At 40.9% G+C, this 12,884-nt stretch overlaps 2 protein-coding genes across 2 annotated transcripts; both read left to right on the forward strand.

The window, feature by feature from the left end:
• The first annotated feature begins 2,134 nt into the window (after window positions 1-2,134).
• LOC149218831 (uncharacterized) lies at window positions 2,135-3,177 on the forward strand. Its single transcript, XM_089382481.1, has 2 exons — window positions 2,135-2,669; window positions 2,778-3,177. The coding sequence occupies exons 1-2, from the start codon at window positions 2,302-2,304 to the stop codon at window positions 2,851-2,853; spliced, it is 444 nt and encodes a 147-aa protein (XP_089238607.1). The 5' UTR covers window positions 2,135-2,301; the 3' UTR covers window positions 2,854-3,177.
• A 5,784-nt stretch (window positions 3,178-8,961) lies between these two features.
• On the forward strand, window positions 8,962-9,764 carry LOC149218832 (uncharacterized). Its single transcript, XM_089382482.1, has 2 exons — window positions 8,962-9,256; window positions 9,365-9,764. The coding sequence occupies exons 1-2, from the start codon at window positions 9,030-9,032 to the stop codon at window positions 9,438-9,440; spliced, it is 303 nt and encodes a 100-aa protein (XP_089238608.1). The 5' UTR covers window positions 8,962-9,029; the 3' UTR covers window positions 9,441-9,764.
• Window positions 9,765-12,884: the final 3,120 nt, after the last annotated feature.

Here is a 12,884-nt window from a genome sequence, read left to right on the forward strand (position 1 = left end):
AGGGCCAATAATTGTGAAACTCCCAGATATGGGTTTGGGTCCTATATGGTCAAATATGTGAGCACAAAGTTATGATGATAAAATTCAACAACCTTGGATATTTATTCTATACCACATTGTAGGCAAAATTCAATGAAGTCTTTGGTCTCTTGTAGAGAGATGGTTCCCTTCTATACAATCATGTTTATCTAAAATTAACACCATTGTTCTTTCAGGAATAATGAGTAAGCCTTTGAAGGTTGTCTGTAATTGATTGCCTCTAGAGAGAGGTGGGCCATGGCGCCTAGAGTTGTTTCCAAGGTTACAACCTAAGTTTCCCTTGCTTGTAACAAGTCTTTTGTCTATTGTAACTAGCTTTTCAACTGCGTGTTTTCTTTCTCAAGTTGTTCCCTCCTATTTGCTTCTTCCAGCCTTAAGAGTGCCATTTGTTCTCTCATTCTCTTCATATCATCCTCCATTCAGGAAATATCATCTATACCTTTGGATTGGGCTATCCTCTTCCATCAACGAGTCTCTAGTTTTTCTTATTACACTTTGATTAATAATTGTGGCACTAGGTGCTTAGGAATCACTCTTCCTTATGTTCCTACAATAAGCCAAGAGAAAAAATAATGGCTTCCTAATTACCATTTCAATTTCCTATAATTTTTCATGTTGTTCATGTAGCAATGCAACATGTTCCCGTAAGTGGACAACTTGTACGTATAGATGGGTAGACTGCTCTTGTGATTGTATTTGTTGCCCTGTTTCCTTAAGAGGTGCTTGCATTTCTTTTATTTGTACCTTTGGTTCCTGTAATTTCTACTTCTTTACATCCTGTAGCCCTTCTTTTTTTGGATTGGTAGTCTCCTCAACTGTGATAGGGGTAGGAGAAGGGGGCTTTGGCTTGCCACTATACCATATCCTAGTGTAAACAACATGTTGAGCAGGTCTACTTGTCTTTGGCTTTGTGGGAGTGCTAATTCTTGATAATGTGGCTACAATTTCCTTCTCTTCTTCTTCTAGGAGTTCTTATTCTTCTCTTTTTTTACAAGGATGGTCACTACCTTCTCTTTCCTCTTCTTAGTTGGACTCATTTGGGGCTTTTTGAACTTTGTTTGGGCCTCTAAGAAGACTTGTCTAACCATATCCATAAATTCCATCTAGGATGATATGTTGAATATTTTCTAATGCATCTATCATTAGAAATATAATCAAGACATGATGGGCCAGGTAATTCAACTTACCCTCCTTGACCTTTGTGCTCATCTCCTTAAGGGATTGGAGGAGGACGTATGGGATGCTTAACCATTCATGAGTTGGTAGGCCAGCTTGAAATCTCAACTAGTAGAAGAGTTTGAATTGGTAAGCATACACTATGCTTAGCCTTCCCTCACAAGGGTAAGGTAGGCATTCCCTTCTAATTCCATTCTTATCCTCATCTGGTTGTTCATTAGGGAGAAAGAATCCTCTCTTAGCATTGATATCTTCTTTTATTTCTTCTCTACTCCAATGTACCCCTTTGGGAGAGTGGTGACCCTACTAATTAAGTTTTCATTAGCATATATTACCAACTCTTTAACTGCATTGTTTACTTCCTAGCCTTCAAGGTGTTGAAACTTCCTGGAAACATAAAACACCTCTCAGTATAAAAATTTATTAAAATTATTATTTTAATAAAAATAATAACTTTTTATAAAAACATTAAGTTTTAAAGATAAATTAAAGAAAATCCACGCACCATTAAAAAAAATTAAAAAACAAAAAAAATAAAATTTGAAGTTTGTATTTTAATTTAAAAAACGAATAACATCAAATAGTTAAAGTGCTACTCATTTTATTGAAGAGGAGTGAAAGCACAAAAATTGAGAAACATAGTTTTATTTTTTTCCAGTAAGGAAAAAGCTCCGTTTACATAGAACTTTTTTCCTAGAGTTATAATATGGTCGTGTCATGTTATTGAACTAGAAAGTTATTGATGGCCCAGCCCCGGTGACGTGGTCTCAGCCACGTGACTCACTTCAGTCCCACGTGGTCACACTTGGCGCGGGTAAATATCTGTCCTAATACCGAGCGCATTTACGTTCTCATCTTCCGGTTAACAGGTTTGATCACCGGTCCTCTCCGTGGCTTTCCGCCTTTGTAAAACCCTTAAGGTTTAGTCTCGGCTCATTTGCACTCGTTCTCCCTTCTGTTCCAGCTCCGCGTGGTTATAGCGCTGCCCTCTGTGCGCTAACACAACCTATCTCTCACTCTGTCACTGATGGTGGCCTCTCGGCTCAGCTACACTCCGTCTCCTTCTGTTACCTGCTCTGTATTGTTATGGCGCTGCTCTCGCGCGCTATCCCACCATATCCCTTACTCTGTCACTGGTTGTGGCTTTGTTCGAAATGCAAATCCTTTGCTGTAGCTGCTGTCTTCGTCGACCTGGTTTGGAAGTCTGTGGTAAGGGTTTGTATTTTTATGGCTTTGGCGAAACAATCCTTTGGTTTCCGGTTTCTGAGCTCTGGTCCTGTGCAGGTATTCGCAGCCACAAAGCTATCTTCCCTCCGAACGCAACCAGGCTGCAAGGTAACCTCTGGTTCTATGTTTTATCGTCCTCTGCCACCTGTTATCGATGCTTACAGGGTTCTTGTGCCTTTCAGCTTATGGTTTCGTTTTGTGGCTCGGCAGCCTTCGTCGACCCTTGGGTAAGTTCACGGTTCTCTTACTCTTGCATCTTACAATATTTACTCGGCTTCTTCTGACATTTATTCTGGTTATAGAAATGTCTTAACTCATTCAGTGGTCCTGTGCAGGTGGGTTGGGAGCTCTGCTCGCGAGGGTTTCAAATGTGCAGTCCTCGGCTTCCTCCAATCTCTGGTACCCTTGTGACCGGGTAGGGTCTACTCTTATTCCAGCGTTTCTTAGATTATGCAGTATGTACTTGCTGTAGGGTTCTGTTGGTTAGGTTTTGTAGAATGGTCGTGCCCTTTGCTGGCATTCACATCTTCAGGGTTTCGTTCCTCTGTGTCATTGTATGACCTCCATGCGTCTATACCTTAGACTTATGCTGTTACGGCGGTGCCGCTTTTGTTATGTGACTCTGTTGTTATTTATTGGACTGTGGTTTACGAAGACTTATGAAATACTGTATAAATGAAAGCAACGGTTCTGGAATTGTTACCTTTGTTAATAGTCGCTGTGTTGATTTGTAAATGACCGTGTGACTCTTTGTGTTGGCTTATGGGCTCTGCTCGGTTTGGCCGTAACTTGACTTGATACGAAGTCTGTCTTTACTTTATCCTCGCAACGTTGTATGCATATGCTGCTTGGCCGCTTTACGCTTCTTGCTGTGTGATAGACCTGGCAATGTACTTATGGTTTTGGCCTGAGGCCTGTAATTGCTTCAATATTTCTAGTTACAGCATATGAATATCGTTCTATCTTAATTTGTTTCAAAATAACAAATGTTTGTAACTCTCAGTTGTATAACACAGAAAAGTAATGAACAGTAATTTATATTCAGGAAAAGAAATCAATGCTTCAATTACAGAGGGTGTCTTTCTATATTGCTTGAATACTGTCTTGCTATATTTTCTTTACTTCTTCTGAGGTGAACCAAAAAAAAGATCCCTCTTACATTGTGTTTTTTTCATTTTGAGCTACACTGAATCTAACTGTTTAGAAACTGAATTCTTTAACTGTTACCTGTTTCTTTAAACAATAATTAAACTAAAACAGTTGTTGGTTACCTAGCTAACTACCAGTAACTTAACTTGTGCTGTAATTAAATAAAAGAAAAGAAATGAATAATGATTAACTAAAAACAACAACCAATTTTTCCTTTTGGTGACCTGTCCAATCACCCTTGAAGTCGTGTCCTGTTTCTGCACGAACCAGTCATTGAGTCTCTGTCTCCTCGGAGCTGGATGCTCCTGCATCAGGCTCCCGGGGTGGCAAAAAGTCATGGCTCCGTTCCATGAGCTCGTCAACAGAGTAGCCCGCTTTAGTTATCTGCGCTGCGTCGAGCCAAGAACTGTCCTCTATTGGACGGTTCCGCCACTTGACCAAATATCGCAGATACTCCTTCCTGCGTGTGCGTCTAGCTACCTGTGTGTCTAGTATTCCTTCGATCTCAAGGGGTGGTGCCTTTGGTAGTTGTCTCGTCCAAGAACCTTCCTCATAACTGTCTTTCTGTGGTGTTGTAGTTGCTGTATCATCTTCTGAATTGGCTACATAGGGAAACAGATCTGCTACGTTGAAAATGGGAGAAATTCCAATTTCGGGTGGCAACTGTATTTCGTAAGCGTTCGCAGAAAATTTGCGGATGATTTTGCAAGGGCTGATCTTTTTAAATTTTAGCTTGTTATACTCCCGCTTCGGAAACCTCTCCTTACGTAGATACGCAAGGACTTCATCCCCAACGTTAAACTGAACTTCCCGACGCTTTGTGTCAGCTCGCTGCTTGTATTTCAGACTGCTGTCCTGTAACTTCAGCTTGACCTGTTCGTGTAAATTGCTCATTGCTTGAGCGAACTCTTCCCCATCAGCACTCCGCTTCTCAAGTTTCCCCAAATCCCGTAACTCATGCACTCCTCGCGGATGCATACCGTACAAAATCTGGAACGGACTGTAACCGGTGCTGCGGTTAGGTGAATCGTTGTACGCGAACTCGGCTTGAGCAAGTACACGGTCCCACGTCCGGGAATTTCCTCCTGTCAAACTGCGAAGTAAGTTCCCTAGGCTTCTGTTTACGACTTCCGTCTGACCATCAGTCTGCGGATGATAAGCAGAGCTGAACTGCAGTTGTGTATTTAACTTTTTCCACAGAGTTCTCCAAAAGTGACCAGTAAACTTTACATCCCGATCAGAGATGATGGATTTCGGGAGTCCATGTAACCGAACGACTTCAGTAAAGAATAGGTGTGCAATGTAGGTAGCGTCGCTGGTTTTCCTGCACGGTACAAAATGTGCCATTTTTGAGAATCGGTCAACTACAACCATGACTGAATCGAAGCCCCGCTGTGTCTTTGGTAGACCCAAAACGAAGTCCATGCTCACTGAATCCCATGGTCGACTCGGAATCGGTAATGGTGAGTATAGACCAGTGTTTTGACTATGACCCTTTGCTAGTTGACAAACTCTGCATCTGCTCACGTACCTCTGCACATCTCGCTGCAATTTCGGCCAAAAATAAAAGTGCTGTACTTGAGCAACCGTCTTGTCGATACCAAAGTGTCCAGCCAGTCCTCCACTGTGCTTCTCCTGTATTATGTTTTCCCTCATGGAACAGTTGGGTATACATAGTTGTCCTCCTTTAAACAGCAGCCCTTCCTGCAAATTATAATCTAGCCACATGCTATCATTCCTTATCAAAGGGTTTTGACAGGCTTCGTATGCCTCCCTAAATTCGGTATCAGTTGGATACAGCTCCTTCAAATGTTCAAAACCCAGAACTTGCATTGTACTTTCCTGCAGAAGCAAGGTTCTTCTGCTCAGTGCATCTGCCACCTTATTCGCTTGGCCACTAATGTGCTTTAATACGAATGTAAAATTTTGCAGATACTCCACCCAAGCTGCATGTTTGTGGTTCAATTTATGCTGTTGCATAATATACTGCAAGGCAGAATTATCTGTAAACAAAACAAACTCATCTCCCAATAGATAATGCCGCCAATGCTTCAACGCTTGTATGATTGCATAAAATTCTTTGTCGTAGGTTGAGTACTTCTGCCTGCTCTCATTTAGCTTTTCACTGAAGAAAGCGACCGGTCTGTCCTCTTGACTGAGGACTGCTCCAATGGCTGTCCCACTGGCATCACAACGAACTTGAAAAAGTTTGTTGAAATCTGGCAGTCTCAGTATTGGTCTTTCAGTAATCTTCTTCTTCAAAGTTTGAAAACTGCTTTCTGCCGCCTCAGTCCAGTGAAAAGGCTGATTTGCCTTCTTGATCGTGTCCAACATAGGTGCGCAAATCTCGCTGAAATTTCTGATAAATTTCCTATAAAAACTGGCTAGTCCATGGAAACTCCAGACTTCAAATAAACTCCTTGGTGACGGCCAGCTAACTATGGCTGCCACCTTTTCCGGATCCATTTTTAGCTCATTCTCTGCAATAACAAACCCCAAATACACTAGTTCTCGCTGGAAAAAGGTACACTTTTTCAAATTTATCAGCAACTTGTTTTGCTGCAGCTTCCTCAACACACTCTGTAAATGCCTGAAATGATCCTCTTTAGTCCTGCTAAAAATCAAAATATCATCCAGGTAAACTATCACGAATTTCCCATTAAACTCTTTCAATACCTCATTCATCAAACGCATGAATGTGTTGGGAGCGTTACTCAATCCGAATGGCATCACCAGCCACTCATATAAGCCTTCATTTGTCTTGAAAGCTGTCTTCCACTCATCGCCTTCTCGTATTCGAATCTGATGATACCCACTCTTCAGATCAATTTTTGAGAAATAGGCTGCCCCACTCAAACAATCCATCATATCGTCCATCCTTGGTAAGGGGAACCTGTACCTGACAGTAATTTTGTTTATGGCTCTGGAGTCTGTGCACATTCGCCATTCTCCTCCCTTCTTTGGAGCCAAAACAGTCGGTACTGCACAAGGGCTCATACTCTCTCGAATCAACCCTTTGTCAAGTAACTCCTGAACTTGCTTTCTAATTTCCTCATGATCCTTGGGGCTCATACGGTAAGCAGCCTTATTCGGCAAGCTTGCACCTGGTATAAAGTCGATACAATGACTAATACCCCTCCTTGGTGGTAACTCATTTGGAAGATCATCCACCACTATGTCCCCAAATTCTTGCAGTAACTGCTGAACTTCCTCTGGCAAATCTGACAGCTGTGTGTGTAACACTACTGCCTTTGGTCTCCTTATGACAGCAAAGTTGATTTCGCTGTCCTCAATCTGTTTCACGAACTCCTTTCCTCCCAACAGCAATGCCTTCACTCCACTGGTTTCTGCTGTATTTTCTTCTTTGATGGGTACAAGCGTGTGCTTGATCCCATCTTTAACAAACTTGTAGCAATTCTTTTTCCCGTCATGAACTGCACCTCTATCGAACTGCCAAGGTCGTCCCAACAGTAGGTGACAGACATCCATTGGCATGACATCACAAAGGATCTTATCCTTGTACTTGCCAATTTGGAATTCTACTTCACATTGCTCGTCAACTAACAGCTGATGTCCCTTCTGCAGCCATGACACTTTGTAGGGTGTAGGATGCTTTAATTTCTTCAGTCCCAACTTTTCTACCATCTCCACCGCCACAAGATTGTCCGTACTCCCACTATCTATAATCAATTTGCAGCACTTGCCCCGCGACTTGCAGACAGTGCGGAACAAGGCTTTACGCTGATCCGGTTCTGCAACCTCCTTTGCTGGTTTCAACAGCACTTTGTTCAACACCAAAGCTTCACCTGTCTCTGGTGCATTTTCTGCTTCCTGAGGTGTTGCCTCAGCATCCTCAGTCTGAAAAACATAAGTCCCTCTTCCGCCTGCTGGTCCAGCTTCAGGACATTCATAAGACTTGTGCCCCCATTTGTGGCAGCGATAGCACTGGACAGCTCCTCTGCCCCGACCATTTCCTCGCCCTCGCTGGGGTGGTCGTCCTCCTCTCGTGCTATTGTCTTTTTCTGTTGCTCCAGCAGATTTAGAACTGCTGCTTTCTTCACTTGGGCCTGCACCTCGGCCTCTTCCAAATACTTTACCCTTTCCCCTGCCAGTTCCACCTCCTCTCCTGGCATTCTGCTTTCGGTTAATCTTTTCTTCCGCCTTCAGTGCAAACTGATAGGCTTCCTCCATTGTCCGGGGTGAAAGGATACCAATCTCGTCTAAGATTTCCCCCCTTAAGCCATTCACAAATCTGGCTGTTTTCTCAGGGGTGTCCTCCACATAACCTGCTCGCAAATTTAACTTGTAGAACTCTTCTGTAAATTCTTTCACAGTCATTCCCCTCTGCTTCAAGTTCTGTACCTGCCTGTACAGCATAATCTGATAATCCTGTGGTAAGAATTTCTCTTTCAGTTTGGCCTCCATTCTAGACCATTTCTTTATAGGCTGTTTGTTAAGCCTCCTCCGTTCCGCCTGAACACTGTCCCACCACAAGGACGCATGTCCTTTCAGCTTGGTGGCAGCGAATTTTCCCTGCTTATCTTCGCTGGTTTCTTCAAATTCAAAATACTTGTTAACTTCACTTAACCAATCCAGCAGCACGTCTGCGGACAGGCTTCCGTCATAAGTCGACAGCTCATGTTTGGGCTTATGACTTGACAGCAAGACCGACTTCAACAATCTAAATTCTGGTGTCACCCCCTCTAATTCCTCCTCTGGTTCAACTTCTTCTTCATCACTGTCATCTGCTGGGTTTCTTCTTCCCCCAGCTTCCACTACTGCCAATCTTTCACGCAAAACTCGAATCTCCTCTCGAAGTCCATCATCTACTACCCTCCGGACTACTCTTCCCCTTCCTCTTCCTCTTCCTCTTCCTCTTCCTCTTCCTTCACCTTCACCTTCTCCCTGTTCCATTGGTTCTAACTCAAGAAACTAGCTCTGATACCACTTATGATGGCCCAGCCTCGGTGACGTGGTCTCAGCCACGTGACTCACTTCAGTCCCACGTGGTCACACTTGGCGCGGGTAAATATCTGTCCTAATACCGAGCGCATTTACGTTCTCATCTTCCGGTTAACAGGTTTGATCACCGGTCCTCTCCGTGGCTTTCCGCCTTTGTAAAACCCTTAAGGTTTAGTCTCGGCTCATTTGCACTCGTTCTCCCTTCTGTTCCAGCTCCGCGTGGTTATAGCGCTGCCCTCTGTGCGCTAACACAACCTATCTCTCACTCTGTCACTGATGGTGGCCTCTCGGCTCAGCTACACTCCGTCTCCTTCTGTTACCTGCTCTGTATTGTTATGGCGCTGCTCTCACGCGCTATCCCACCATATCCCTTACTCTGTCACTGGTTGTGGCTCTGTTCGAAATGCAAATCCTTTGCTGTAGCTGCTGTCTTCGTCGACCTGGTTTGGAAGTCTGTGGTAAGGGTTTGTATTTTTATGGCTTTGGCGAAACAATCCTTTGGTTTCCGGTTTCTGAGCTCTGGTCCTGTGCAGGTATTCGCAGCCACAAAGCTATCTTCCCTCCGAACGCAACCAGGCTGCAAGGTAACCTCTGGTTCTATGTTTTATCGTCCTCTGCCACCTGTTATCGATGCTTACAGGGTTCTTGTGCCTTTCAGCTTATGGTTTCGTTTTGTGGCTCGGCAGCCTTCGTCGACCCTTGGGTAAGTTCACGGTTCTCTTACTCTTGCATCTTACAATATTTACTCGGCTTCTTCTGACATTTATTCTGGTTATAGAAATGTCTTAACTCATTCAGTGGTCCTGTGCAGGTGGGTTGGGAGCTCTGCTCGCGAGGGTTTCAAATGTGCAGTCCTCGGCTTCCTCCAATCTCTGGTACCCTTGTGACCGGGTAGGGTCTACTCTTATTCCAGCGTTTCTTAGATTATGCAGTATGTACTTGCTGTAGGGTTCTGTTGGTTAGGTTTTGTAGAATGGTCGTGCCCTTTGCTGGCATTCACATCTTCAGGGTTTCGTTCCTCTGTGTCATTGTATGACCTCCATGCGTCTATACCTTAGACTTATGCTGTTACGGCGGTGCCGCTTTTGTTATGTGACTCTGTTGTTATTTATTGGACTGTGGTTTACGAAGACTTATGAAATACTGTATAAATGAAAGCAACGGTTCTGGAATTGTTACCTTTGTTAATAGTCGCTGTGTTGATTTGTAAATGACCGTGTGACTCTTTGTGTTGGCTTATGGGCTCTGTTCGGTTTGGCCGTAACTTGACTTGATACGAAGTCTGTCTTTACTTTATCCTCGCAACGTTGTATGCATATGCTGCTTGGCCGCTTTACGCTTCTTGCTGTGTGATAGACCTGGCAATGTACTTATGGTTTTGGCCTGAGGCCTGTAATTGCTTCAATATTTCTAGTTACAGCATATGAATATCGTTCTATCTTAATTTGTTTCAAAATAACAAATGTTTGTAACTCTCAGTTGTATAACACAGAAAAGTAATGAACAATAATTTATATTCAGGAAAAGAAATCAATGCTTCAATTACAGAGGGTGTCTTTCTATATTGCTTGAATACTGTCTTGCTATATTTTCTTTACTTCTTCTGAGGTGAACCAAAAAAAAGATCCCTCTTACATCGTGTTTTTTTCATTTTGAGCTACACTGAATCTAACTGTTTAGAAACTGAATTCTTTAACTGTTACCTGTTTCTTTAAACAATAAATTAACTAAAACAGTTGTTGGTTACCTAGCTAACTACCAGTAACTTAACTTGTGCTGTAATTAAATAAAAGAAAAGAAATGAATAATGATTAACTAAAAACAACAACCAATTTTTCCTTTTGGTGACCTGTCCAATCACCCTTGAAGTCGTGTCCTGTTTCTGCACGAACCAGTCATTGAGTCTCTGTCTCCTCGGAGCTGGATGCTCCTGCATCAGTTATCATTAAACTCTCTCAACCACCCAAACTATACATTATAACATAGTTCGTTGGAGTAGATTACTCACTCAGAAGAGAGTCTGCTTGGTCTACATATAAAAAGTGGAAACTGGGGTATCCCTGTATCAACTCCAGAGATTAAACGATGCAATCTGATAGATTTACAGAAAGATTTACACAGCAAGGTATCTGATAGATGATTATTTTATGCTCGCCACACAGGCAAAAATTCCATCCGAGCTTTGCCTTTATTGGACTGATTTACTTCTGCGAATAACGAAGACACCTTTTCTGCTCCCTGGCTCGATTTTGCAGACGAGAAGCAGCTGCTACACATTTTGAAAATTCTAAAATATCTTCTTCTTGCTTCTGGTTTGCAGCTATTAATGTCTGCACCACCTGCTTTCTCGGGCATGACTTTGTGCGCTGCCATGATAGAACAATATGCTCTGAGAGCCCACTGCAGTATTGTTATGCAGGCTTAACAGCTCCTCTTCATTTTGTGGCGGGATTTATAAAGATCGATCGTGGCCAACACGCAAAGGACCAAAGGCGATAAAGTTCGATCCTTGCGCAGCACGAAAAAGAAAGTCACATACGTATACAATTCTCTCAACGTTTTATGATTTAAATAAGTTTTCTTTGGCGGAGAGAAACGACATATTCTTAGCCTCCGAGGGACCGTGCCCTCAAAAGTAGTAAGATATTTCTTCGTTCATGTTTCCGAGTGTCTAGGACCGTAGCTCAGTGCTGGCTGCCTTCTTATTTTATAATGAAAATAATAACAATTTAAATCATAAGATGTTTATTGTGCTTTATATTGAGGATAATGATTATGTTCATTATAATATTGTGTTAGAATCCCTATGTTTTTTATTTTCATTATTTTTTTTTATTAACTTTGTCTTTAAAATTTTATTTTTAAATGTTTATTTTATTATTTAATTTAATTATTTAATTTTGTTTATTATTCAAAATATTGGGTTAGTTTAGTTCAATATGGAGGGATGTTATAACATTTTGTTTGCTTTTCTCGTATAATATTTTGTAAAAAAATAATATAAATAAAAATAACTTTAAATTAAAATAATGAGTGTAGGTCTATTTTAATTTGAGCATAGGATAACATGTTTTCCACACTTATTACTTTTTTGTTGGGTAGTTATGATAAATTTGAGTTAGTAAAACTACCAATAGGTTTTGAGCTCCAAGTTTAGGAGAACCCATGGCATTGACTCATGTATGGAATATATCATATTTAAAGGGGGGAATTCAACCAATGTAGATGCATATTCCAGATGTATCAAGAGCTGAGAGGGATCAAATCTCCAGATGTATCAAGAGCTGAGAGTGATCAAATCTCTTTTGCACTTAGAAAATAAGTTTGTACTTTGAGAGATTTACTCCCTCTAGGGATTTGAATTTAAGATTGATCTAAGCGCTCTCCAACCCAATATGGAAGAGATGTAGATGTTGTCATGTCATAATATGTAAACAAACATAATAAAAAATAAAAATAATCATACTTTAAAATAAAAATAATGTATTCGTATTCACCCATGAATTGACTCAGGGTATTCATGTCACAATCCCATGGTATTAATGTGAAATATATTGTATTTAGTGGGAACACTAGTGTAGAAATGTTTTAAATCTACTGGGAACAAAAAATGATAAATCTCTTTTCATTTTAAAAGAAGTCTACACCTCAACATATTTGATTTAATATGTATTAAATAAGCGTTAAAAAAATATAAACAAAAATATACTTTTATTTAAAAAGATATATATTTTTCTTATTTTATAGTTTTTTTATTCGGAATGTGCTGAGATCTCAACAACTCCAATTTTTTTTTTTTTTTTCAAAATAATATCTAATTCTTAAATCAAATTCCTTTATTCTTTATTCAAACAATTTTTTTTTTCTTGGAAGTCATCTTCAAACCTTCTTTTCCTTCTAACATTTTTTTTTTTAATCTTTAAATCTACTCTAACCTAATTATTTTCCAAATTGGGCCTGCTCCAAAAATTAGTCTTTATCTTTGAGCCCTATGCCAGTTTTAAAATTAAACCCAATTTTCAAATCGAGTCTTCAATCACTTTATGAACTATATGAATTCTATTTATTCATTGATTTTGGGTTTTACTGCAACCTTTCTTATTTGAACCTTGAACTTTACTTTTGAAGACCATATTCTTATTAGTCCCTGCCATCTGGAAATGGCCAGGGACTATAGCAATCGAAATGGTAGTTATAAGCATTATTAGTCCCTGCCATCTGACAATGGCCAGGGACTATAGCAATTAAAATGGTAGTTATAAGCATTAGTTTCAACCGTTCATTATAAGCAATAAAACTAATAAGCAATGTTTTGGCGGGGAATAAGCAAT

Source organism: Pinus tabuliformis, chromosome Q (assembly GCF_031772625.1).
Source record: "Pinus tabuliformis cultivar Carrire ecotype Pingquan chromosome Q, CPIR1, whole genome shotgun sequence".
NCBI classification, from domain to species: Eukaryota; Viridiplantae; Streptophyta; class Pinopsida; order Pinales; family Pinaceae; genus Pinus; species Pinus tabuliformis.

Bases quoted from the DNA above. Each gene is read 5' to 3' on its own strand.
- LOC149218831 (XM_089382481.1), top strand. From the start codon at position 2,302: ATGGCGCTGCTCTCGCGCGCTATCCCACCATATCCCTTACTCTGTCAC. The intron at 2,670-2,777 runs GTAAGTTCACGG...GGTCCTGTGCAG, and splicing joins CAGCCTTCGTCGACCCTTGG to GTGGGTTGGGAGCTCTGCTC.
- LOC149218832 (XM_089382482.1), top strand. From the start codon at position 9,030: ATGGCTTTGGCGAAACAATCCTTTGGTTTCCGGTTTCTGAGCTCTGGT. The intron at 9,257-9,364 runs GTAAGTTCACGG...GGTCCTGTGCAG, and splicing joins CAGCCTTCGTCGACCCTTGG to GTGGGTTGGGAGCTCTGCTC.